This window comes from Botrytis deweyae (assembly GCF_014898535.1).
Source record: "Botrytis deweyae strain B1 chromosome Unknown BDEW_059, whole genome shotgun sequence".
NCBI lineage: Eukaryota > Fungi > Ascomycota > Leotiomycetes > Helotiales > Sclerotiniaceae > Botrytis > Botrytis deweyae.
The window spans coordinates 1-26,979 of record NW_024066266.1 but is presented as its reverse complement, the minus strand read 5'-3'; the positions used below and the strand labels follow the sequence as shown (position 1 = coordinate 26,979).

Genomic DNA, 26,979 nt, shown 5'->3' with positions numbered 1-26,979 from the left:
TTTCGGGTTTTGATCAATGTTTGATACACCTGCAACCTCAGAATTTATGGGTTCGATCGAAATGACGAAATTTTCACTCAGGGCAGGGACCTAGTATGACTATTACGAGTAGTGATTGTACGTTTCCTTTATGCTATAATCTATTCGCGCTTTTCGTCTACGACCCTCTCATCTCATCTCCATCTTTGACAGCAAATACAAATATACGAACATATACCTATAATATACATATACCCTCTTATCATTCATTATAAAAATTTCGTCTTCTCCATGCTGTTCGTGAATAACTCTCTACACCTAACTCTACTGCCCAATCTCGCACACAGTAAGAACGCCCCACTCAATTTTCGATGTAAACTGTAAGTTTCTTCTGGCGGTGGCGCTAGTCGCTCTCTGATCATGATCGGAATGAGAGCCTTTACTCTTTCAGTAATGGTTTGGTCTCTGAAATCATAAATCTCCGGGGAAGACTCTAAAAATGGTTCTGCGAGAGTGAGAACAGATTGTATGTGCGCGTCTAACATCGCCTTAGATTCTTGGCCTGTAAGATACCCGAGATCGATAGACAAAGCGCGAACTGTATCTCTCTCTGACCTTGAGGCTGCGTCTAGGAGTTGTGTGTATTTAGTAATGAACTCTTCGGGATACTCGCGAGAGGCACCAAAATCGAGGAGTTCTAATTTATTGGTTTGTGCGTTGTAGAGGAAATTTGTCCAATTAGGATCAGTCTGCATGTATTTGAACTCTGTAATCTCTCGAAGACAGAGGCGTAGGATCTGGGTTCCAATCCAGTCTCGTTGCTCTTGCGTAAAACTTTGAACGCGAGTAACACCAACTCCTTCCATATATTCCATAGTAAGAACCTGTTTCCCTGATGCTTCGGAAAACACTTTTGGTACGACGAAAACATCTTCTTCATCCGCTAGAAGTTCCTGGAAACGCAGTCCGCATTCCGCTTCTCGAATGTAATCACATTCCCATCCCAGCTCTGTTCGAGCATTTGCTATCGTTTTATCGAGGAATAAGCCTTTTGGTAAAAGACGAGATGCTGTTAGTAGGATTGCAAGGTTATTTAGATCGGAGTCTATGGAATCTGCGACTCCAGGATATTGAATCTTTACAGCAACCTTTGCACCCGTTGATTTGAGTGTTGCACGATGAACCTGGCCGATAGATGCAGCAGCCAAAGGGACTTCTTCAAATTCGCCAAATAAGCCTCTCCATTCAGGTCCGAGATTTGCTATCAATACTTTGTTTCTTTGTGAAGCAGGCATGTAGTCTGCTCGATCCTGAACTCGTTGCATTACTTCTTGGATTGGCGCCGGAAGCATTTTGGAGTCTTGGAAACTGATCATCTGGCCCAATTTCAAAGCCGCACCTCTCATCCGAGACAATTTTGTCACAAGCCTGTCCATGTTACCCGCACTCAACATGAAAGATCCCTCGCCGCCACCGCCACCAACTCGACGAAGACTTTCGCTGATAGCCCCTCCTACCATGCCAGCAGCGAGGCCACTATAGTTCCATAACCTTCCAAGTCTTGAAGAAGGAACACTAGATTCTCGCAGCTTATATGGGGCAGGCTGTGAGCTTCCCTCTGGCTGCAACTATAATATTGTCAGATCTCAGTGTCACATGCATCAAGTGCGAGAGGAGTTCATATTTACAGTGTTATTACTACTTTCTTTGCTAATATCTGCCGCTAGCTTCTCGATACCTTCATTGTTTTGACGAGGAGTCTGCAGAACGGAATTGAGTGGACTATCCGGGGTGGTCGGTTCTGCCTGAACAGATGAACGAACATTGAACGTATCCTGGTCCTTATTTCTTGCGAGTTGGGTTTGGTCTACAGGGGTGTCTTTTACTCCCTTTAAGCCCAGGGTACCTTTACCTGACCCTTGAATTTTTCCTCCCAATAACCTAGCAACCCTTGGGCTGTAGAACAAATCTGTGTTGATGCCCTCGGGCAGCTGTTCTTGCTCAGGAATTGATTCAACAGAGGGTATTTGTTTAGTCCTATCAACAGTTTCTGAGAAAGTATCAGAGTTTATAGCATCATCCCTCAAATGTTGACCATTTTCCTGTATATCGGATGTATGTTTTGGTATCTTGGCCCTGGGTAGGGAAGACAAGGTAGGTGATGTGTGTCTTGATCTATCATAGAAAGAATCTTCATCATGCCCTTCTTCCAATGGATTATTTGAATGCCCAATTTCATCTGCAGTGACTGATGGAATTTGGCGCTCGTGTTCTCGCTGAATACGTTTTGCATTGTCCGCGGATAAAGGCTTAGTTTTTGGAATAGGGATGGTCGAGGCACTCGAAGCCGCAGGATGCAACCCCTCACTATCAATCGGATCGAGCTTGGGTCCAGCTTTTGATCGGATAGGAGTTGTATCTGCATTTAATTCGGCAGTATCGATATCTGCGTTTTGGGGAGGGATTGTTCCATCTGGAAGAGGGTAACTTTTGGCCTTTTCCTGTTGAATATGCAAATCCCTTTTCGGAGTCGGGTTGACAGACGAATTTGACTCGGACTTTTCGTAGAAATGATCCTGCTCTAACCCCTCCTTTTTCTCTGGGGCATGCTCTTGTTCCTTCGTAGATTCTCTGCTGGGTATAGGTCCACTGTCATTCGGTTGAGAACTGGTTGTATAATCTGTTGCCTCCTTGGTCCATTCTGGCACATTATCATTCAATCTCGATGCAAGGAAAGATGCTGCTTTGGCCGTCTCCGTAACTCGGTCCGTTTGATTGCGTACTGCTCTTGCTAGAGTAGAGGTTCTATTGTATACATCAATTTGTCTTGTCTTTAGTGCAATGTGCTTCTGTGCAACCCCACGGGAAGCATTGAAGAGAGCGGCCAAGTCTAGAATCCTCTTCCCCGCCATAGTTACCAAACAATTAATTCAATAATTCTCATGAATTCATGCCGAAAAAAATTAGATAATGAATTCCGCAGAGATATGTTCAAAAATTTCGACGGCTGTCAAGTTCATCGATAATTCTTGCCGAGCCTCAATCCTTGTAGATTTGGAAGACGTCACTATCGATATGGATCGTGAGATGGTGTGGCGTATAGCTCTACAAAACAATCATAAAAGATGAAATCCAGAAAGTATTATAGTTACAAGACAAATATATTCGAAATTCATGAAGAATCATTCTAATTTCGTAATTTCCGTACCATCTAGCATGTTATTATACTTAAGGTCATTAACGTTCATAACAATGTAACCATTCTGATCTATCTATAGCCAATTGAGAGCTCATGTATCGGTAACCTGTGTCTACTAGGTATGTGGAACCTGGACAATATTCCTAGCTTCCGTAGGTAGTTAAAGAATGACTTATTAGCATTCACAGGGTATCTTATTATTAGTTGATCGCCCAAACGCCGTTCTATTTCCATAATCAAAGATTGTTCAACTCTTCCCTGAAGGAGTCCATCTCGCCCGTAGGTTAGATTTTGTTCTCACAGTGCCTGGCGTTCTAACACCGAAAGTATCATTAGTCCCCCTACCCGAACCACCAACACGATTCCATAAGCGTTCAGCAGCTGGTGTAAGACCACCGGAGCCCACCCTAGGACTACTGGGAAATTTGGGCACAGGAGTCATCTCTACCTTTCCAGTCATACCAATTTTTGCAGATGTACGTTTACTTCTGGCTGTTTTGTCCACCATCCTGTGATGTAGGTCCTCCCGCTTGCTTTGCTCTTTTATTATGAATGGGTTTTTGGTATTATCGCCTGGGCCAAGATCGATAACAGGAGAAGGCGTATATGGTACTTCCTCCGGTTCATCATCCACGAATGAATAACCATTTACACGCGGAGTTTCGCTTCCGTCATATCCAGACTCTGAATCCGCAATTCGTCGTTTTCCAGCTATGGCATCCCTTACAGCAGACATTGATGGGGAAGACGGTATGTTATTTTCCTCTTGAAGTGTAATCTCTGGCAACCTTGTATTGGCATATGCGACACCTTTTGGTGCAGCCCTCGATTCGTTTTGTGCTCTCTGTGCCACGGTCTCAATTGAATCTTCCACGCTATCAGGTCGAAACATTAATCCATTGTTTGGCTTGAATTTCCAGGAGTCGGGTTGGGCTGGTCTCTCCTTCACATCTTGAATCGCAAGTCTGTTCCTTTTCCCGCCATCGTCTTCCAAAGATTGTCTTGACTGCAGAAGCTTTGTCTCAACTTCTTTCTGCTTCAACATCATATTAGATGCCACTTTATTCCCGGTCCACATCCAAGCATATTTTTCAGCTCGTTTCTGGTTCTGCTTGTCTAGTAACTTGTAAAAGCTTTCGTTATCTTCGCTGGTATATAATGATTGAAATTTGGTGAGGCTCATGTTTGTATCGACTTCTACTTGGGGCGCCTGAGTTGCGTCGGAAGCGACTGACATTGGCGTATCTCCAGCGAATCCGCCAGGCGTTTCTGAAGCTCGAGATGGTGTTTGAATAGATGTACCACGTTTTCCGATACGTCTTCCCGGAGTCATAACATGTCTAAGCCTACGTTCAGCACTTGTGATCCAAGCTCCATCTTTTGAGTCGAGTGCATCCAAGTATTCTTGTTTTGTTTCCGTTTCGAGTAGCCCTGGAAAGAAATCTCGAGCAATGATTTCTGAGATGGCATCGGTGTACGAATCCTCGTCAATGACATTCTTTGGTCGTTTAATTCGTTTTGGGGGTGGTGGCATCAACGCAGTTTCATTTGCGCGTTTTGTGAGAGCGGTTGAGGTTGACGAGGTTGATTTTGATGGTATCAGATCCATCGCTGCAAATATGCCAGCTGTGAGACCAAGATATAATTCGACACAAGTATCAAAATGTTTGCCGTACTTTCCCAGATCTTTGCCGGACTACTAGGTACAGGTCGCTTTCATGCCGAATCGATAAAATAAGGTTGGGTGACTACAAAATAATGGGGATTTGCGATAAGAGGGATGGAAATCGGATCGATGATTAAGCGCGTGCGGGCAGAATATACTACTGTACCTAAAAAGTTGTATCGGTGATAATGTTGCACGACAGGGATGCTTCTGGACTCCGAAAGAATACTTGAGGGATTCGAAAAGTAAATTCATAAAAGTACAAACAACCCTCCAACGTGTACTTTTTATAATCATATTTCGTAGAGGCTACATCTTTAGAACCTCCAGATATCAAACACATTTTATTGAAGAGTTCTATTACATTTTCAGCACAATTTCCTTCCTTAATACTACACTTCCACGATAAATAACCCCGCACTCACTTGCCTCACTGTACGAACCTTTGTTTGTTTGAGAAAATGTCCTCCCGAGAGGAAGAGGCAGTTGCCTTGAAGAATCAAGGAAACAAAGCTTTCGCTGCTCATGACTGGCTCGGAGCTATCGATTTATACACCAAGGCCATAGAACTTGACGACCAAAAGCCAACATACTTTTCAAACAGAGCTCAGGTACTTTCACATGTATTCAACATTCAAACTGCTCGCGTGATTAACCATCTTGCAGGCAAACATCAAATCCGAGGCTTATGGATACGCAATAGCTGATGCTACAAAAGCCATTGAACTCGATCCGAATTTTGTAAAGGTTCGTTGGTTCAGAAATTCTGCCATCATTGTCTTTCTCTTGTCCAAAGTTTGAAATCTAACAACTTCCTCACAGGCATACTATCGTCGAGCCGTTGCATATACTGCAATCCTAAAACCCAAAGAAGCTCTCAAAGATTTCAAGGCGGTTGTCAAGAAGGCACCAAATGATAAAGATGCGAAGCTCAAGTTGGCAGAATGTGAGAAGATTGTGAAGAGAATCGAGTTCTTTCGAGCCATCGAAATTGGAGACCCACCATCTGCGGCGGAGGGCCTTAACCTCGATGATATGGTTGTGAAGGATTATGATGGTGTAGAGTTGGGCAACGAAATGACAACCGAGTTCATCAATGATATGCTTGAACGTTTCAAGAATGGCAAGAAAATACACCAGAAATATGTTTATCAAATTGTCATGGCAGTCAAAAAGATTGTCTATGATGAACCGACAATGGTGGAGATGGAGATCGACAGTGACGCACAGCTGACCGTTTGTGGAGATACACATGGTGAGTCGTCTTTTGATTGCATTGCAGTTTTAAGCTAACATTCAGTCTCAGGTCAATTTTTCGATCTTATGGAACTCTTCAGACTCAACGGTCTACCCACAGAGAAGCACTACTACCTATTCAACGGTGATTTTGTTGATCGAGGTTCTTGGTCATGTGAAATTGCACTACTGTTGTATGCATACAAATGGTTACGTCCATCAGCATTTTTCATCAATAGAGGAAATCATGAGACCGATGATATGAACCGTGTTTACGGATTTGAGGGCGAGTGCAAGGCAAAATACAATGGTAAGTTCTTTTCCCAATTCATGTAAATCTTGATCCTTGAGAACAACAACTGATTCCTATCAGAACGTACTTTCAAGCTATTCTCTGAAAGTTTTTCGGCCCTACCTTTAGCAACTCTCATTGGCAAGAAATATCTTGTCCTTCACGGAGGATTGTTCTCGGATGATAAGATCACGTTAGACGATATCCGAGCCTTGAACAGACACAATCAACGCCAACCGGGCCAGGCAGGATTGATGATGGAAATGTTATGGACCGATCCACAAAAGGAGCCCGGTCGTGGCCCAAGTAAACGTGGTGTCGGTATGCAATTCGGACCGGATATTACTAGAAGGTTCTGCGAAAACAATGGATTGGACGCTATCATCCGTAGTCATGAGGTCCGAATGGAAGGTTATGAAGAGGAACACGATGGAAAATGCATTACTGGTATGTGAAGTTCCACTAATACATTACAGACTTAACTAACACTTTTTAGTCTTCTCCGCGCCAAGATATTGCGATAGTACAGAAAACAAAGGAGCTTATATCAATATCGGACCTGATTATAAGTTGGACTTCCACAAGTTTGATGCAGTGCCACATCCTAATATCAAGCCTATGGTTCGTGGATCTGGAGTTCTTTTTCTTCCCAAATAATGAGCTAACTAGTAAAACAGGCCTACGCACAAAATTCTCCCTTATCGATGATGTAGATGAAACCATGATCAAATATATCAGGTGATTCTTGGGAGTGCTCATAAAAGTTTGGATCTATTCCATTTATCAAGATATGAGATCAGTCCGTAGGAAAATTTCTTACAAGGGATTTGAAAATGTACAATAGCAGTAATATCCTCACATAAAGCGCTTCAATGATACTGATGCTCAAGCGAGAATGTAGTTATTCAAAATAATCTAATCATTCACAACTCTTAGCCAATCAATCGTTACGGACGAACTTCCACCAATTCGCCGACGCTGCCTGATGGCGTGTGTAAAGGTGTATGAGGAAGTGAAGTGTCTTAAATAAAGTTCGCTACCCACCAGGCAAGAGGCTTGACATTTGCACGGCATATCTTCCTTTTTTGCAAATCATCATGAATTTTAATACATACTTACTACGTACTATCATCTCATCTTAACATGGTTTCCCAAATCTACACATTCAAAGGACGTCTCCTTCCCTCCAATCTGGAGGTTTTGTCGCTCGCTAAAAGCATGGGCTCCGAATCAAACCACCTGCAGTGCCCCTTACATTATAGTGTTTTATGTACTGGATGTGTGATAATTCGTTTTTGTACTGTCTTCTTCACTTTTGTAATCGATTGTTGAGACAATTTTGATCGTGTGTGCTCGGCTTGAGGTGATGATGAGAGTAGTTGGAGTTGTGCATGGCTGAAAATACTAGGCTTTGGGAGGAGAAACAATACATACACGCTTGGGAGAAAAGAAGGAGAATAACAGAATTCACGAGGGTACGACAGAGGTTTCTTAGGTAGTTAGAGAACGGTCTCGGAAGCAAATTTAAACCATGCAAATACTTTTGAATTTCCATGTCATCTAAATGTATGTGATATCATGCTCTAAGAAATGGTCTTCTCAACCAATGTGATTCCGTATTTCTTCAACTCCTCCATCAATGGATCGTTGATCTTGCTGGTCATAGGTGCAAGAATACCCTTCTCACTAATTGTTCCATCAAGAACTTGCTTGACAGCAACACCACATGGTACACCGACTAATTTGGCCATGGCAGAGTAACCCTTTGGATCACCGTATTCAACCAATGTTGATGTACGAGTCTCCTTCTTTCCATCCTTGTGCTCAATCTCAAATTTGTGCTGCAACATGACGAGATCACGTTCTCCCTCCTCAAATTGCATCTTTTTCTCGAGAGTGGCGCAAAGAGTATCGAGAGGGTTACCACGGGGAATAATCTTTTCGTCGGAGAAGATACCAACCCAATTGAGACCGTTCATGATACGTTCCTTTTCTTCAGTACTCTCAAACTTTGCCTTGGAAGCAATTGCCCACTTCAAATCATCCTCAGTACTTGACGAAGAACCAAGAACTTTTTGAGTAGCCTCCTTCCAGGAAATTGCCTCGGTGAATCCGTGATCTTCATCACTTAAGAATCCCATATCAACCAATACACGAATGAATTCTGGGAAACCTTGATATCTCAAAGTACCTCTAATGATAGTTTGTGCTTCTGGGATATTGTAACGCTCCTTGTAAGGGGTAGAATCTCTGTTTGGGTAGGCGACAAATGCGTAACCTGGGTAGATGAAGTATGGCTTGGCGGTACCCATCAACTCTGGACCAGCAACATCAACAATGTTTCCGTCTTTATAGAATCTTGCCGCATTCCTCAATGCCAATAAAACACCACGGGAAGACCAAGAGAATTTGTAACCGAGAGGATTATCCGAATTCTCTGGAGCTGGGAGACCTCCACAGTATGACAAGAAAGAAGTGATCTTTCCACCCGCCTTGTGAACCTCCTCGATGGTCTTAACAGCATACAAGTGATCGATTCCTGGATCTAAACCAATCTCATTCATAACTGTGATACCGGCATTCTTGGCCTCCTCGTCCAATTCAAGCATGGCAGGAGAAACATAACTAGTGGTAACGACATTCTTCTTGTTTCGGATGGCAGATTTGATGACGGTAGCGTGGAATGTATATGGGATTAAACTGATGACCAAATCGTTCTTTGCAACTTCGGCATCGAGAGCTTTGTCGTCTGTGACGTCAAGGGAGATTGGGTGGGCATTCTTGACACCTTCGGAGAGCTTCTTAGCACTTTCGATGGTTCTGCATGCTAGAAACAAGTCAGCTTTATGTTTTGAAGAGGAATTGGAATGTTCATGTACCAACAGAAACCTGAATGCCTGCTTCACTGAGAATATCCAAGGTTGGGCGTGTTACGAAGCCCGCACCGAGCATAAGAACTTTCCTAGAATAATTGTAAGAAAACGAAACTTGGGGCTGAAATGATTTGATGGCTTACTTTGTGTCAAATCCAGCCATGATGTCTAACTTGGATGAATATAATTGAGAATAAACTGAAAATAAATATCAAGCAAAGGCTTGAAAGTTCACCGAACGACTCATGCCGATGGGTTAAATTTCTTGGTGGGGTTGATCCGTGATCGGCCAACTGCATGTGTGATAAAATTCGCAGAATTTGGTTGAGATCAGCATTAATTCACTGTAAGCATGCTTTTCAACCATTATGATAGGGTTACTGAGCAATATTCTTGTTGTAGAGTAACTGGTGTTTTTACTTGTCAATTCAGAATCTCAATATCATTATTATTCAATTTTGAGGATAATACCAAACATGATCTTGAGGTTACAATGCATACCAGGTACACAGAGCTACAACAACAGTGAGGTCAAGGCAAGGATCTCAAGTTGTCCCGCACTAACCTATAATGGGACCTAGCTTCCTTTGAAGCTTACTTAAGCGCAATTCGCAAAGAACACTTTTCACCAGTCGCGAAAAAGCTCTTCTCTTCAAATTTCTTCTTCTCACAACATCAAGCTTTTGAAGCTTCATTCACAACACCTTCAACAGTCTTTCATACCGCACAATAACCATGTCTGCAATGGATGTATTCTGGGCAGCTCCGCCTATTTCAAGGTATGCGCAATGCGTTCTGCGAAAGAGGCGCCTATCAATTAATACTGATGCTGATGATAGTGCATAGGACTTTGGCTACTGGTGCCTTGACTCTTTCGATCTTGGTCTACACTCATATTCTCTCAGGTTATCATGTCATGTTCTTATTGCAACCTATAATGCAATTCCCGCCTCAATTATGGCGACTGATTTCTCCCTTTCTTGTCACTGGCCCAGACTTGGGTATTCTCTTCGACACATACTTTCGTAAGATTTGAAGGATCGCATTACAATCAGGATAGATTGACTTACATTGGCACAACAGTATACACTTATGGAAGCAAGCTTGAAACAGCTTCGCCTAGATTCTCTCAACCAGGAGATTTCTTGACATATGTATTGTTTGTTTGTGCGACGATCTTGGTAGGCATTATCTCTTTTTCTTTTCTTCTCTTATTGTTCCTTTAAACCCCACCTCTATACTGCCCGTTTAGTGCAATGCTCTTAGCTACAACGGTTCCTAAAACGAGGAAGATTACCCTTACATCTTGGCTGGTCCGACATTCGCAAAACAACAAATAGGATCAGTCAAGGTGTAGGCATGGTGGGAAGTTCCTATGAGAAAACTCGTGTTGATTCCTCAACTTAACTCGGGTGGTTGTGGCTCCCTACATTTCAAGTCATTATCATTGAGATGTTGTTACTTGGTGTTTCTATTTCAAGAGATACCTTGTAAAAATCTCATCTAACAAATGCGCAGGGATTGAATGTATTTATAACAGGCGGTGTCATCTTTACATCGGCGTTGGTATTGGCTTTCGCATACACTTCGACACAAGATGATCGTGGCATGAAAGCTACCTTTTTCGTCATCACCATTCCAGCACCATGGGTCCCATATGCCATGCTTCTTATGACTTTTGTAATGGCTGGCCCTGGCCCAGCTAAGATTCAAGCTACCGGTCTTGTTGCCGCACATTTACATGATTTCTTGACAAGACTTTGGCCTACATTTGGTGGTGGAAGAAATTTTGTTCCAACCCCGGGCTTCATTCAGAGAGCTTTCCAAACAACACAAACCACTGTTACTGAAAGATCTTATGGTACCGCGGTTGCAAAACCACAACGATCTGCCAATACTCCCAGCTCATCTGGCAGTGTTCTACCAGAATCATGGAAGAGTCGTGGCTCAGGACATAGATTAGGGGGTGATTGATTGAGTGATTCAGAATGCAAACATGAATCATGCTGTAATATAGATAAGATGCTTTCCTATGTTGGTGTTTGGTGTCGATAAAATGAAACAATAGTCTCTGCCCTTAATGGCATCGTCATGGAATACTTTTTCTTGTGCTTGTTTCGTGAAGGTGATTCTCGAGAAACATTTTCGGATGCTTTCACGTTGTTGAGTGTAGCACCTGCGTCAACCTCCATTGTTCATCATCTCACTTCTTATTTGTTCACGCCAATCTCTTCTGTCTTTACCGCAAGCTTTCTCCACTCACAACATACATACTGTCTATTGCCATGTGCAACAAGGCGTTGCCATTATAACAAAAGGAGTGCCAATTTTTTTCAATGCAATTCAATGTTTACCCTCACCTGAACATGACTATACTATCCTTGTGAATACATTTTCCAGCCATACATATTGAATGAAGAGAAGATAATCCTAAGTTTGGTTGTTATGCCTGGAGCAGGGACTGGTTCGATAGCTCGTGAGAGGTGTTGATGTCTATTAGTGGAATGACAAGCTCATACATTTACATGGAAAACTCACTACGGAAGAACCAGACAGAGAGGTCAACGGTTAGATGGAACCAGGGATGGTGCAAAACCGTGGATGAGGAAACTGAAGCTAATATGCAGGGTCTATAATACCTTCGCATAAGTTAGTAGAGAATTGTTGCAAATAGAAAGTTCAAGTGCTTCATAATGTGCTAGCTCAGATTAGCTAAGAGCAGCTTCACGATGCTGAGCCAAAGCATTCAAATATGTCAAGTTTCATTGATCTTTTATCATGATTTTGAGATTTTGATCATGGGAGAAGCCTCGATTTGGTGGAGATAGTTAAACCCATTCGCACCATCGAGATGTAAGAAGGACAAATAGCATAGAAGTATATGACAACAACCTTGAGGTCGGTGGATAGCTACAAAGAATGACAACAATCATGTAAAATTGAGAGGTGAGGTTAGAGAGGTCAACGAGTAGTCCAAAAGGATACTTAGCGCAATTTTACCACCGCAGAAATGGTTGATATTGTTTCGACACTCTTTGGCCTCGGCTCTCTCCATTTCATGGAGTCAAAGTATTTGATAGATTTGCATGAAGTACTCTGAGTGATCATATATGTGGCGATTCACGTTTGAATTGAACATAGGTAGGCCTGGTTGTGCTAAAAGAGATGTTCATGATGTGCCATTGGGTTGGAATTGATTGAGAACGTGGTCCAATCTTTACAGTCGGACCAAAACTTTTAATGGTCGCTCATTTACCTGCAAAATTTGCCCAGGCCGGTATGTCTTTTGCCTTCGATTGAGTTTTCATGACTCTCACCTTATAGCAAGCGTCGTTGCTACGCACTCTTTGGAAGGATCTGGTCATCGCAACTCGATAATTCCTCTCCTGGTTCTTTGTCTCACGATCCATTCACATTTATCGACGTTGAACCTTTCATACTCGTTGTTGCGCCCCTGCGTCAAAGAATAAATCAAGGTCTGGGACCCGAGTACGATGTTCACGTCGAGCGGTGAAGTTGCATATCTTACGGTTTGCTAATGTTGAAATATATCAGGATTTGAGATAGTGCTGACGACATGAAGGGTGTGGAAGATGTAATAAATGCATTCGTAGACAGGATCGATTGTGTGTTCAGGGACTTGAGATCCAGTATATCTTAACTGAGTAGCGTTGATCCAAATAAATCCTTCTACACCACAGTATGAGAGTCTATCTGGATAACCCTAAGTTTGAGAGCTTTCAATAAAGTGTAGCTGAACGGTCTTTGAGTTTTAACTGACATGAATAGCAGCAATAGCTGACACTTTGGAGATGGAAGACAGATGATTTTCTTAAATCATTTATGCGCCTTAAGACTTCTTAGTTACAAACTGGAACAAACAAAAGAAGGAGGAAAACTTCCAAATGTCCCGAGATTAAAGATTACTGACAATATTTAGCTCCATGCACTGCATGCATCGTCGAGCGAAATGTCTGTCTACCACCTACCGGATCACCGTTCCGAAGTCTCTTCCACCCCCACCTGGAATTGCCCGTCCCAAATCAGTAATCCTCATCACCCCTAAATCCAATCTATCCAATCCATCACATCTCACAATTCTTCTCTAAATTTTGTTGCACATCGTACCGAATCCCGCGCCGAGCTGACGTTTTCAAACCCCTACATCGCTTGCCTCCCAAACATGCCGCTTCCGAAAATTTGGCGTTCCACGTACCGAGTTCCGAAACACGAGTTCGGTATTACAGGGGGTGAAGAGATAAACTACGCTGAACGACATCGAATGGGGGCCGAAATCCGAGGTTATCCGCAAGTTTCAGATAGACGACAGATAATTTGGGAAGTCCTTCGAGGATGGGGATCGGATGAATTTACATGACGGATGGTGATTTTGGGTCGTATTTTTGTGATGGTATCGGGTGGTCAGGATAATGGGGCTCGGGTGGATTCCGAGAATTCAGTTGTTTCGTCCGATCAAACAGTTACCTTCTGGAGGAACTCAACGATCGATGACATGGAGAACGGTTATATTATGGATATTGTTGAACAAAATGCATAAGTATAAATTGTGTTCTTAAGTCGAGTTGGCTCATTGACTGACCAATTTGGCGCGAGGACCTCAATTTGTAGCACTTGACTATTTTCAGGACCATTGACTTTGCGAATCTGTTTTTGGTTGTCCTAGGTTGAATATCAATTGGCCAATAGACTCCCAGTTAACATGGTATTTTTTTCCGAGTTATTCGATTGGGGAGGGCATGAACGTTATAGAGTGAATCTTTTAATTTTAGAGCTTGAGATTACTCTATGTGAAGAATGATAATCTTATCGCCGCCTCTTACATCACGTTTTGGTGCCGCCCATTCTACACTAAATTCAGGTCGGTACGAATTGAGATTGGCAAGTGAAGTTTCAATATCATTCGTCACATTAGAGACTATCATTGTGGAATACTTGTAAGTTTAGCTGCTGTTGAATCTATCATTTGAAAGCCATCGATAACACGGTTTGTTTATTCGACTTCTGGCGTTGAATTATGGAATTGGTTTGATGGTTGGCGAAATCAATTTTCGGATCACTTTGTACCCGAAATTATCTTGGCCATAGGATACTCGTCAGTATCGACGATCAAAAGCTTTTCCTCACCTCGGCCGAGTATTCCGTAGACATTAACTTCGCCATCCTTGATACCTAGGACTGTGCTGGTTCCCGCATATGTTGCTTCGCTTTCAGTGCCGCACCGATTGGCGAGAATAATAATGATTTCTTCAGTGCTGTTAGCTCCAACGATAGGTTTCAGTCTGGCAATCCAGTAAGAGATTGTATCCATATCAGGTTCCCTTGCTAATAGACCGTAAGGTAATTGATCCTGTCTTGTAAGCCAAGCCATGGACAAAATAACAAGATTTGCCTTCTTTTGAAGTACATGGCAAGCAAATTCACAAGTAGTCCAAGGAGTTTCGAATTTGTATGGATTCAAATCCATGCCTATAAATCATGAGTATCAGTGAATTTACTCGAAATGTTAAGATGTCATTAAGCATGACTGGCTGGGCGGAAATGATATGCTAAATGCTTACAGATTCCCATTGCCACAGTTCCTAGCCCCCTGATATTTCCATCGAAAAAGCCAGATCCTTCATGAGCCCAAGTTTCATCTGTGTAGTATAGGAATGACTTTCGATAGTTGGCGATAGTCTTACCCTCCTTATCTACCGTAACTGTGGAATTATAACATTCGGAATTTGATGATCCATTCGAAGCATCAGTAGCCTTCTCAGGATAACCAACCGTTACTACACAGTTGTACTTGAGAGCTGTCGTACGTGCCCATGAAGATGTGACACCAGAAGTAGTCGGCTCAAGATAAGGAGTGATTTGTTCCAAAGAGGAAAAGTTATAACCTGTATGACGGTTAGTCATATATTTGGCATGATACTATCATTGAACACATCTAAGATACGATGATTACCAGAAAAAGCCATCTCAGGCAATACTAAAAGATCGAGATCTTTCGGTTCTGCTTTCGCGAGTATTGCATCCGCTTTTGTGAAGTTATTAGTGACATCTCCGACCTATGCTATAGTATTAGCTATGTTTGTGAATGTCATGACTGGATGTTCTTACCTGAGGATCGAACTGTAAACAAGCGATTCTCATAATTATGGCCTTTCGTGGATTCTCCTTGGAATTTGCCAAGATTCGAGACCGAACAATTCTTCATGAAAGTGGCAAGCATGGAAAGCTCCTCCAACTATACGACAATTCGTGTTGAATATCAGTTCATGGGCCTTCGTACTACAGACAATATTGACAAGGATTCTAGCCGGGAAATGTCTGACACTCTACATCTAAGTTAGCAGTTAGGAAACAATCAACTGATGGGTTGTAAGAGGGAATAAATCGAGCAATCAAATGAAGAAAAAATACATGTAGAGGAAATGGCGAGATGATGGCGATCTTATCTCTCGAAAGTCTAGATTGTATGTGCGTGGACCAATGATGAGTGTTAAGAGATAGATAAGCCATTTACCTTTGCGGTACCAGTAGATGCAACCAAGATGGGATTTCTCAAACATCAGTTTTGCAAAAGAGCCCTATGGAGATCTTTTTAGACTTCTCAAGTTTCTCTTCCCTTGGAAACTCGACTTCTAATAAGTTCTTGGTCAATGATATGTCAAATGAGATAGTGATACAAGGACGGAGTGTTGTTCAGTATCAACAAAGTTTGATCGACAAATCGCAGAAATGAGGATGAGGCGTGCCAATAACAAGAGGGATGTGTCACTTATTATGCAAGCTTTCTATTGGCTGTACATGGCTCTGATAAAGGAGATGTAATGGAGAGGGAGAGGATCGTGATTAGTCATGGAGGCGGTCAACATTGGCAATAAAACCTAGCAACAAAAGATGCTGTGCTGTGTCCGCCATGGCCCCTCTGACAGCTTCGTGGCGCCGACCTGGCCAAGTAAAGCAGCAAAGCACATCAGCGTCTGCTTAGGATATAATCTGAGACCGTAGGGAGTCTTCTAATTCCTTGCTATGTTATCCATCAAAGCATTAGTTGTAATGGAAGGTTTCAAGAATCATTTAGGCAATGCTAGAAATACTTTCAAATCTTATGAGAACCACACCCTTCGGTGACACCTGGCTGACTAGTTGGGATTGAAAGCCGCACATCAGTTTCTTGAAGCGCGGATGGGTATGAAAAAATTAGTTCCGAGCCGTCAGTGATTTTCGGGACTTCTTTCTGCAAAATCCAATATTTCTAAAGACTCCATAGATCTCTCCCGCTTGTCGAGATTCTTGACCACCTCACGAATCCAATTTAAGGCAAGGAACCCTGCCTTTGTTTGGTTCAATTCTCTGGAAGCAGCACCAGTCTTATACAAGGGGTTTTGGCCATTTATTTCTTGAAGTGTCAATATTGGAATCGAGCCTCACATTGTGGTGGCCTTTGAGAGATTCGAGTTTTGTTTTACCCTTTATGAATTCTTTCCTCACTTCCCCGCTTTTCTCATTTACCGAACCTCACTTGAGACACAAACGACAACGAAAGGAAGCACGAAGAAAATAACATCATAATGTGAGATATCCACTTTGCATCGTCACATAAATCACAATATTTATCTCTCTGCTGATGGTTCTTCTTGTGCTCTCATCCTGTTCCTCAACAGACTCCGGGTCGAGCGACGAAAATATCGCAGGTACATGCAGCGTTTTCAAGAAATTAGGAATTTCATTGTGCTGACTAAGCCGTATCTTATGAAGGTCCCATTTCAATTCCATTCTGCCAGTCGAACCATTCGATTTTCCTTCTTATGGTGCTTCGATATACATGCATTGCTGTATTCCTCTGCCGCCAAGGCATCTATTTTTCAACCCTCCAGCCCTGAACTTCCCATTATATTCAAAATGGCAGGGTTCACCTCTTGTGCTTGAGTGAGCCCGTTGTTCCCATTGTCCAGAGCATACCAGTACCTGCCGTATATCGGTATCAAGAACCTTTTAACTTTAGAAGACGGACCCCGATCCTTTCGCAGAGTGCCACCCGACTTGCCTTCACAAATACTCCTACGCAAACGCATATTCGAGAAAAGCTGCAGTATACCCAGGTTGTTTCCGCATCTAAATACCTAAGTAATTAAAAGCCTGTGCCATGATAGTCAAGTCGAATGCCTGATACAAGACCGCATCATGCGTAATATCCAACATTTTCGAAGTTATCTGTGTCCACATCGTAGAAATCCTTTCCCTTTCCCATTCAGTCACAATGACTCTAATCATTGATTGTTTCCCTTTCAATTGCGCCCGGTCTTGTGGTGTGCTTGCAAATCGAGTCCGTAGAGGTCAGGCTGTCGACATTAAGGAGACTGCTACGAACAATATGTTAGCCTGATATCATAGATCTTTAGAAACACTGTACGAGATAGCAAATCGTCCTCGAGAACTGCGATTGCCGGCTCTTAGTTCAACGGTGCCCATGTACCCATTTCAATATCTCCTTGTAGTATGACCCTTATGGACCTGGTTATGGATTCCAATCCGTGCTGCCAACTTTGTGAACATCTATGCTGCCAAATAAAATCTGTGAATTGTGTCATACTCAATGTAGCTCGCTGACCTTTATCATATGAGAATAGAAGATTGCGGAGAATCCCTTCTCCAGTTCCGACTCATCATCCCGAATTGATAACCTTCTGCAATCCCATCACACTCAAATAGTTCTGCCCCCGCTCTGTTCTTCCTGCTCTATCCTTTCCGCTTTAGTCATGCCATCCATTGAACCCATTGCGGAGTCCTTTCCAGGCTATCGCATGCTTTCTCGTAATCTGCGCCACAATTTCCATCAACGGTGTTGTGCTTGCTGAAGATTGAGCGGTTCTATGGTTTTCAGGTATTCCTGCGTCGACATTTCTCCATCTCTCGTATCTCACCTTGGTATGCCAACTCCTTCAATCGAACCTATACGCTTGGAACGCCCATTGTGTAGCTCTGATCGTCAGGATTCTGTAGTAATGTTTGAGTCAGCGCAATGATCAGTGTCGCGAATGTAGAACTTAACGCGAATTGATGTCTCAGATTGCTTTAAGGTCAATAGTTTTGGATGATTATGCCTTTTATTTGTGAAAACTAGGTGGAAATGCTGGGTATTGAGCAATCTCTATGGCGCAGATGGTGAGCTGCTTGGCTTGTCTTGATGAAAAATATCTTCGCAATGAATTTCCATGAAAAGAGTGGAATGAAATGTCGTGTTTTCTATTTCTTGAGGATTCGGATAGGTAGGATGTCGGCATAAAAGGAAACTAGCTCTAGATTCACTCATTATCAATCATAATTCAATGGAGGGATAAAATTAATAGAACGAGACAGCGGTTTACGCGGATGGAAGTATTTACGGCATAATAAATCACTGTTGACTTCAAATATCACGGAAGATGCATAGAAAACGAGAAGTGTGTTAGAAAGTTTGTTATTCATATAAAACTAACAGTTGAAGTGATATTGATCACTGTTGGTTTGGAGCACCTCCTGGATTTCCTGGATTTTGGTGCGGGGTACCTTGTGCCCCGAATGTTGAAGATGGTGAGCCAGCAGGTAGGTTTTGACCACCTTGAGCCTGTGCCGGCCGAGCAGAACGTTGTAGAAGGCCTTGCTCTCCAAAATTCAAAGCTGGCAGTCCAGGAGGCAGGCTTTGGCGGCTTTGGCGGCTTTGGCCACCTTGTCCAAAAGTCTGACTTCCCGACTGCAAAGCGCGGGCGCGACGCTCCGATCTAGTCAGGAAATTATTTCCAAGATATCCTCGTGTTGGTGCACCACCTCTACCTCTTGATGGTAGGTGACCAGGATAGTCTAGACCGTGACCGCCACGTCTTGGAACAGCATCCCCTCCGAATCTAGCACCACGAAGTCCACCAACTGGACCAGGTTGATGGGCGCTCATAGTGGTAAGTGGGATCTGCCTCTTTGTATGCGCCTTTCGAAAGGAGCTCATCAGTTCGCGTCGCTCTTCCGCTTGTTTATTTTCAAGTTCTATGAGAGCTTGGTACTCGTCCTGAGAGGGAAGAGGAGGGGAATATGCAGGCTGTGCCTGATCAGGTTCACCAGAGTAGCCACCACCTCTTGATGCAATACCTCTGCCACGACCAAAGCCTCTGCCGCGAGGTAGAATCTCTTGGCGTGAAATCTTGGCAATTCTGCCACCTACCGTACCATGGAGAATTGAGTCTGTCGTATCTTTGCCAGCTTTGCTTTTTCTGCTTGGCTGTTCGGCCTGTGATGCTGAACCAGTGCTCTCTTGAGTTTGCGAAGGATGGTACCATAAAGCATCGCAACATCTATGCTCGCCACCCGGGGCGTGAGCAGGATGAATCTGAAGCCCCAAAGTCAGACCAGTGTTGATTTCCAACTCGTTCCAAAGGTTTAAATCGCACTTTTCGGGCTGAGTACCATTTAAAACTCCCTGTCTGCGTTGTCTTGCAAGCTCTGGAGTCTGTGGATAATCGACCTCTTTTTCCCATCTTTCTGGATCAATAACCCGGGGATCTACCTCAGCAATTGCTGGTGGCAGACCCTTACGACAAGTGACCAGGTAAAAGTACAGGTCCTTGATCTTAACCGGCTTCTTTCCGTTCCAGGTAAGGCGAGGGCAGAAGCTAACGCAGTGGTCAAGGTTACCACATCTAGCACATGCTTCCATGAAACCACTCTCAGCAGCAAAAGGACAGGATTTTGTCCAATGGCCGGCAAAACCATTACCGGTTCTATCTTTACAAGGACCGCACCAAGCTTTGTCATCGACTTTTTTATCAGTCTTCTCGGGTGCTGGTGCTACGGGTTTGAGACTCTCAGGCGCAGGCTCCTCTGTTGGATTTCCTACATCTGTCATCTCCACCTCGTTGGCAACCTTGGGTGATTCAGGTCCTGGACCTGGAACGTGTTGGAATTCAGGTCCTTGACCTGGGTATTGTTGGAATTCAGGTCCTTGACCTGGAACGTGTTGGAATTCAGGTCCTTGACCTGGGTATTGTTGGAATTCAGGTCCTTGACCTGGGTATTGTTGGAATTCAGGTCCTTGACCTGGGTATTGTTGGAATTCAGGTCCTTGACCTGGGTATTGTTGGAATTCAGGTCCTTGACCTGGAACGTGTTGGAATTCAGGTCCTTGACCTGGGTATTGTTGGAATTCAGGTCCTTGACCTGGAAATTGTTTTGGGAGTGCAGGCTGTGGAACTACAACCTTGATTGCGCTACCAGATTTACCTTCTTGACCAGTCACTGCAAGCAATGTACTGGTGTCAGAACTATGGAACAAATTTCCTTCAAGCAAATGTGCTGGCAGGAAATTAGAATTCGAAGGCGAATCTTCCTCATCAGAATAATCATTTATATCTCTCCCTGAAAAAGACATTTCGAAATATCAAAAATGTTGAGTTTTTGATGGTTTTGATTGTGTCTGGAGAAAAAAAAAAGATCGCAAAATTTTCTCAAATCCAAAGTTTGTTATGATGGTAGCCTTGCGGTTTAAGCGAGCGATACTTAGCCTGAATAACGATGGCCTAGCAACCCTAATTTTTCCTTATCTCACTTGGAAGTGAAGTTTGATATATATAGGTATATATAAATCAGCTTCGTTTGTTGCTTCAGTGCAAACATGGAATCTATGTCGTTTCTGCGCTTTCAATACTCAAAATTTTCAGCCCACTTCTCGAATCGTTGTCGAATGTCCTAACCACATGATCCTTTAGCTTGTTCCAAAGACAGATCTAGATTGTGATATGAATTTATATACAATTTTATCCCTCTATATTTGCTTTCTAAGATGATCATATCACTGCGTCCAAGTTTCATCTGACTGAGCATAGCTGCCCCAATGAATCATTTCACATTTTAATCTTTCCACATTCACTACCCGGGTATTCGAACCTTCTCATAAGCCTATTAGATCAAGGTATAGGTATATTGAATAGAAATAACATGCCTTGAGATATCCTTTTATTGCCCCTCCAAGAAGCAGACCGTTTTTAAGAGTCATTTTTCACAGCCATGGGAGTCTGCAATAAAAAAGTACATGATTTCCAGTCATCGCGAAGCCTCCTTCAATCTTTCTCTATGCGGATCCATCATCGATGTAAAGGTCAAGTACCATTTTCATAACCCCTCGTAAAGTTAAATTCGCAATGGAAGTATGTTCCACGTAATACAATAATGAGACAAAGTTATTATTCCTATTCCACGTGGAGATAGTTCATATAATCATATTATTGTATCGCAGAAAATCCATCCACGAATCTTTCTGCTCTGCGTCAAAAACATTTTACTTGACAGCAAAGAGAAACGTAATCTTTCTTGCAAAACAATTTGCTCCAGGGTCATCATTGAATGAAGCTGCTTGATCTTCAAAAACCTTTTCATTACGAAATGGAGTCAAGTCAATTTTACAAATATTCTCTCAATTATGACTTTGCTTCTGCAAGAGTCAATCTCGTATTTTAATCACCTATCGGACAAAGTCACGTAATTGAACCTCGGCTTTGCTATATACCTACTCTCTGGTCGTAATACAAGGGCATGTTTTTGATGATTACCGGGCTTGTGTATAATCCAAAATCGTGTGGTATCAAGAATGTATTCTTAGCTTTTAAATCTTTTAAATTCAATTAAAATTCAATTATTCTATATAAATTATTAAATTATATTTTATAAAGATCAACGAAATAAAGGGGTATATTCGCGAATACTCAAAACTAATTGAAAAAAGGTGCTTGATGGAGTTAGGTAGGCAATTGTATATACAACTAGAATTATTATTATTCAAAAAGAAGCAATATATTAGAATTATAAATTTTCGAAAAGAATTATAAGATATATATAATAGTATGTGTGAGATTGAAACGAATCGAATGGTATGTGTAGTAAAGCTAAACAATCTCTATTGATTGATATATCAAATATTGAAAATAAATATATTCGAGGATAATAATCTTTTTTGGAATTATACAAATAATAAATATTAATTTCTATAATTAAAGTAATTTGAAGTAATAGAATACTATTTATAAATCAATATACTTTGAATTGAAATAAAATGTATAAGAAAAAGATTTATATTTTAATCTTTTAGAAGGTTATATATATAAATCGTTTTTTCTATATTATATTTACAAAAAAGCTATAATTGAATGTAGAATATCGGAAAAAAAGAATTGTAGGAGTTACAGATTTACAAGAAATATTAAGGAAAATCTTTGAGAGAGTTATATTTATTGATATGGTTATAATATATAATTTTGAAAAAAATATTTATAGAATATGGTGTATTTTAGAAGAATATGAATATAAAGATATAAAATAAGCTTTTATTTCGAATCTATAATATGGTTGTGGTTAGTTTTTTGGGGGTATATATTTAAAAAAGTGTTCTGGATTATGTACTATATATGTAATTGAAATAGAGGAAGAAAAGAAGAAGGTTAAAGAGGAGTTGGAATAATTGAATTAAGAGTATAATTTATTGTATATATTAGTCTTTGCAGGTAGTTAATGATAGGAAGAAAGAGAGTATGATTTATGAGGGAAGAAGAAGTTTGGGTTTATTATTAGTAGTATGATATATAAGAAGAGTGTTGTATATAAAAGGGAAAATTGTGATAAAGGAGGGGTTAACTGATATTGTTTTTTTAAAAAATTTTTAGAATCTAAATTTGAATTATAAATATAAGAGCTTAATAAGAGTAATAATATAAATATTATATTAATATTAAATAATATATCAGTATATAAAGCTTCTTATATTAAGGAGTTTATAAAAAAGTCTAATATTATAAATTTCAACTAGTTATTTTAATCTCCTGATATAAATGCTATAGAGTATATATAGAGGTATATATATATACAGATTCGAAAACGATAAGATATAGGTACTTATTTTTTAAATATAGAAGAAATATATAAAGCTTAGGAAAAAGAATAATCTAATATATTTTAAAAAGTTATTGATAATATTATTCTATATATTATAAAAATATATAAACTTATTATTGAAAACTATAAAAATAACAACTTTTATAATTAAATAATATTCTAGGAATAGTCTCATTTTAATTTAGATTATAAGATTTATATAATAAAATTTCTTAGGGGAATAACATAATGATATATAGATTTATATATGAGATTATTATTTTTCGAAGATTGATATTCTCGCTTATGGAAAGCGGCAATCATCAAAAACACGCCCTCGTAATACAGTAGGAGTGCGCTACCAAACAGGGTCTATCCAATCGGAACCGGGATGAAGGAAAATCGTAACGTGCGCCCTATATTATTTGAATATGCAATATTTGCTTTTGTCATTTTCCCTTGCGTCAATTCAGACAAACCCTTTACGTTCCATCGCTGCAATCTAGTATCCGTTAAGATCTTTTTTAAAAATATACTCAGTCATTCAAAATGGCTTCCTCCCGTCAGTCTTCGATCCTGGTGCGCAATGCACAACTTAATGATGCCGCTCAAGTCGCTAAGCTTGGCTCTTTTGTTTTCAGCGCCTCCTTTGGACACTCAGTTGAACCACACGAATTGCAAACATACCTCGACGAATCATACAGCGTAACAGCAACCGCTGCAGACATATCCAACCCTCAAAAGGATATGATTGTTGCTGCGAAAGAAGGGAATGAGGAAATTATCGCTTTTGCTCTTTTGACTCGTGGCACGAGCGAACCGTGCGTCCAGCATCTGCAAAATACTGTGGAGCTACAAAGAATATACGTCCATCCAAGTAGTCATGGACAGGGTATTGGAAAATTATTAGCTGATAGGCTGGAAAATATGGCCCGAGGTCAGAAATTCCAGTACATATGGCTTGGTGTTTGGGAGGAGAACCACCAGGCAATGAAAGCATATGAGAAATGGGGATACAGAAAAATCGGAGAGCATGATTTCACGATAGGTCAAATTGTACAAAGAGATCACATATTATTGAAACAACTATAAAGTACTGAAAATTCAGATCGTTTTTTTACGAATCTGCATTGGTTAGCAGAACTTGAGAATGAAGTTGATGCCAATCCATTTCCATATTTTATCTATACCTTAACAGTTGCTTGATCATGGGAGTTCCTGAGGACATCAATGGCCACTTTCGCGAGAGTCCCATCTTCAAAAGCCCGGTAGACAGTGCTTGTGTAGGATCCTACAGTGGGGACCTGCCCGGAAAGTATCCAACCGTATTTCGCTTTTGGCGTTCTCAAGCGCAGAGATGAAAGAAATGGGACATTCAAAGAACTTCTTACAAATCTATACATGGATCTAGATGCACAACCCAGCAGTGGACTTGCATCTCCATGTTCAAGGTAAACTTCATGATTATGACACCAAGTATCAGACATTGAGCTTGCCAATGTTTCTGTGAAACTCTCCAAGTTCTCTAGTGTGTGAGACTTCTTGTTGGAGCTAGAATGGTCTATGAAAATTCCACGCATTGATTTCGTCAAGAACAGAAACCTTTCTTCGGTATTCATGCTAAATGTTGCATCAATTATACGTTACAATTCTGTCCAGAGGCTGGAAAACAAATCTTCAGTGACCGACGCGCTTAGCTCTACATTCAACGTGTATTCTTTGTGTAACAGTGTGCGAAGATACGGTTTACAGCCGCTTAGAAATGTCGCGTTCAATGCGCGAAGGTCAAGGGCTTGACACACCGCCAGGAGGTGGGCGGCCATTAGTTGACAAAGTACGTCATTAGCCATACGGGTAAACCTCGCCGAGATCAATGGAAGAGAGTTGGGCGACTGGATGCCCATTTCAGCAGTCTGAACATGTATGAGGATTCATAATAAATCTACTAAATCACTTACTAATATCTTATCAAATAAGGGATATATTGATGACTAATATATATATAATATAATTATATAATAATATTTTTTATCAAATTAATTTATAATAGAATAGAATAAAATAAAATTAAATAGAAATATATAGAAAATCTTATTAAATTGATTGATTATACTTTCTTTTTATTATCTAAAATGATTTTATAAGATACAATTTAAATCAATCTTATTTATAAGTATGGAATATATTAGAATTTTATTATAAACTATATAAACTTAGAATATTCTTTAAAGAAATTTTAGGAAAAAGCAAGTAATTTCATCTCAATTTAGTTTAACTCTTTTAAATTGATTTTAATTCAATTTTTATTTTATATATTCGATTTATCCCTCAAGTTTAAATTAATTAAATCTTCCACTATCCTTATAATACTATTATTTCTTTTTATTATAAAAGCTAATCTCCAAAAGATTATAAGTCTGGTTAGTTTAAATTAGTTTAAAAAGGAAATTAGTTTAATTTAAGATTATATATTATATATATACCGTTATTAAATTATTAAATATTGATTTTTTTAAATTAATTTAATTAAATTTATATCAAAAACCACTGTATATAAACCCTGAGGTCTGTGTTCCTGAAGCTAAATTTAATTAAATATATAAAATTAGATCCCTAACTATTATTCTAAGGATTTTTTTGGTGGTCAGTACCGGTGGTGACCACAACCCTAAGGGGAGTGGTGACCCTCCCAAAAACTCTCCAATTGGTCACCACCCTTCCTGGCTTCAATTTTAGGGTTTTCGAAAATCTGAAAAAAGAAATGAATAGAGATTCAATTGAACTATATATATGAAATTACTTTCTCGATATCTTTCAAATTGATGGTTTAGTATCGAATTGAAATAACCCTAAGTTTGATGAGGTTGAATAAAAGCTATGGTAATTTTCAAAAGCAAGGGGAGTGGTGACCACCAAAATGAATCAATTTGGCCACTACTATAAATCTTATTTATAATAGGAAATTTATAAATATTTTATAATAAACTAGGGCTTATTTTCATTTATTTATTCAATTCTGAAAACAGATTTAAATTATCTTTTGAATTGATCGATCTGTACTAATTTTATAAAAGGTTGAATTTGTAGGGGCAGGGGGAGTGGTGATCAGCCGGAAAGAGGTGTGGGGTAGCTAAATTATATAATCAATTCTAATAATAAGAATAAGAATAAAAATAAGAATAATAATCAGAATCATAATAATAAAATTGAAAAAAACTATGTTTCAGAATCCTGCTATTGAGGGGGCTTTTTGAGTGATTTTAAATTTGAATAATATGAACTTTTAAATTTTGATATTATATATATATATTATAATAAGATTACCTAATTATTCAAATGGAACAATATGGAATTTCATCATATTAATACCTAAACAATTAATGATTACCAACACCAATCAATATAATAGTATAAATAGAGCTGCCCTATATATAATATAACATAGCAAACCATACTATCAGATCACAATTCAAGATTGTCCTATTGGTCTAATATAATATTAGCCAATAATAATGCTCCGTATGATATTTGATTCATAGTATTTTGTAATTAGATACAGAATATGAATTGATTCTTCGACATATTAATCTTCCACACCCTCCTCTCACCCAACCCATTGAATCAATATCTTTTTGCTTTTTTTTATATTTTATATCTTGAATATATATAACCCGTACGACATATTCCCACCCGGAGGGTAACCCGTTCGTGTATGTGACATCGATCGGGTTAGGGTTAGGGTTAGGGTTAGGGTTAGGGTTAGGGTTAGGGTTAGGGTTAGGGTTAGGGTTAGGGTTAGGGTTAGGGTTAGGGTTAGGGTTAGGGTTAGGGT

At 40.3% G+C, this 26,979-nt stretch overlaps 8 protein-coding genes across 8 annotated transcripts; 3 read left to right on the top strand and 5 right to left on the bottom strand.

Annotated features, from left to right (window-relative positions):
• Positions 1–248: 248 nt before the first annotated feature.
• Positions 249–2,891, bottom strand: EAE98_012122 (uncharacterized protein; the record flags this gene model as incomplete). The annotated part of the gene is made up of 2 exons (XM_038959746.1): positions 249–1,607; positions 1,668–2,891. 2 exons carry the CDS (start codon positions 2,889–2,891, stop codon positions 249–251), a joined length of 2,583 nt encoding a protein of 860 aa, XP_038803870.1.
• A 534-nt stretch (positions 2,892–3,425) lies between these two features.
• Positions 3,426–4,787, bottom strand: EAE98_012121 (uncharacterized protein; the record flags this gene model as incomplete). Its single annotated transcript, XM_038959745.1, has 1 exon — positions 3,426–4,787. The coding sequence occupies one exon, from the start codon at positions 4,785–4,787 to the stop codon at positions 3,426–3,428; it is 1,362 nt and encodes a 453-aa protein (XP_038803869.1).
• A 290-nt stretch (positions 4,788–5,077) lies between these two features.
• EAE98_012120 (uncharacterized protein) lies at positions 5,078–7,831 on the top strand. Its single transcript, XM_038959744.1, has 7 exons — positions 5,078–5,455; positions 5,511–5,591; positions 5,667–6,099; positions 6,151–6,390; positions 6,454–6,819; positions 6,869–6,993; positions 7,050–7,831. The coding sequence occupies exons 1-7, from the start codon at positions 5,306–5,308 to the stop codon at positions 7,083–7,085; spliced, it is 1,431 nt and encodes a 476-aa protein (XP_038803868.1). The 5' UTR covers positions 5,078–5,305; the 3' UTR covers positions 7,086–7,831.
• Positions 7,832–7,955: 124 nt separating this feature from the next.
• On the bottom strand, positions 7,956–9,408 carry EAE98_012119 (uncharacterized protein; the record flags this gene model as incomplete). Its single annotated transcript, XM_038959743.1, has 3 exons — positions 7,956–9,199; positions 9,252–9,334; positions 9,389–9,408. The coding sequence occupies 3 exons, from the start codon at positions 9,406–9,408 to the stop codon at positions 7,956–7,958; spliced, it is 1,347 nt and encodes a 448-aa protein (XP_038803867.1).
• A 572-nt stretch (positions 9,409–9,980) lies between these two features.
• On the top strand, positions 9,981–11,219 carry EAE98_012118 (uncharacterized protein; the record flags this gene model as incomplete). The annotated part of the gene is made up of 4 exons (XM_038959742.1): positions 9,981–10,024; positions 10,092–10,270; positions 10,329–10,426; positions 10,764–11,219. The coding sequence occupies 4 exons, from the start codon at positions 9,981–9,983 to the stop codon at positions 11,217–11,219; spliced, it is 777 nt and encodes a 258-aa protein (XP_038803866.1).
• A 3,100-nt stretch (positions 11,220–14,319) lies between these two features.
• Positions 14,320–15,404, bottom strand: EAE98_012117 (uncharacterized protein; the record flags this gene model as incomplete). Its single annotated transcript, XM_038959741.1, has 4 exons — positions 14,320–14,732; positions 14,825–15,148; positions 15,217–15,319; positions 15,372–15,404. 4 exons carry the CDS (start codon positions 15,402–15,404, stop codon positions 14,320–14,322), a joined length of 873 nt encoding a protein of 290 aa, XP_038803865.1.
• A 3,349-nt stretch (positions 15,405–18,753) lies between these two features.
• EAE98_012116 (uncharacterized protein) lies at positions 18,754–20,655 on the bottom strand (the record flags this gene model as incomplete). Its single annotated transcript, XM_038959740.1, has 1 exon — positions 18,754–20,655. One exon carries the CDS (start codon positions 20,653–20,655, stop codon positions 18,754–18,756), a length of 1,902 nt encoding a protein of 633 aa, XP_038803864.1.
• Positions 20,656–23,696: 3,041 nt separating this feature from the next.
• Positions 23,697–24,239, top strand: EAE98_012115 (uncharacterized protein; the record flags this gene model as incomplete). Its single annotated transcript, XM_038959739.1, has 1 exon — positions 23,697–24,239. One exon carries the CDS (start codon positions 23,697–23,699, stop codon positions 24,237–24,239), a length of 543 nt encoding a protein of 180 aa, XP_038803863.1.
• Positions 24,240–26,979: the final 2,740 nt, after the last annotated feature.

Excerpts from the sequence above, each read along its gene's own strand:
- EAE98_012120 (XM_038959744.1), top strand. The coding sequence starts at position 5,306 with ATGTCCTCCCGAGAGGAAGAGGCAGTTGCCTTGAAGAATCAAGGAAAC. Across the intron at positions 5,592-5,666 it reads TCGATCCGAATTTTGTAAAG|GCATACTATCGTCGAGCCGT; the intron begins GTTCGTTGGTTC and ends ACTTCCTCACAG. Across the intron at positions 6,994-7,049 it reads ATCCTAATATCAAGCCTATG|GCCTACGCACAAAATTCTCC; the intron begins GTTCGTGGATCT and ends CTAGTAAAACAG.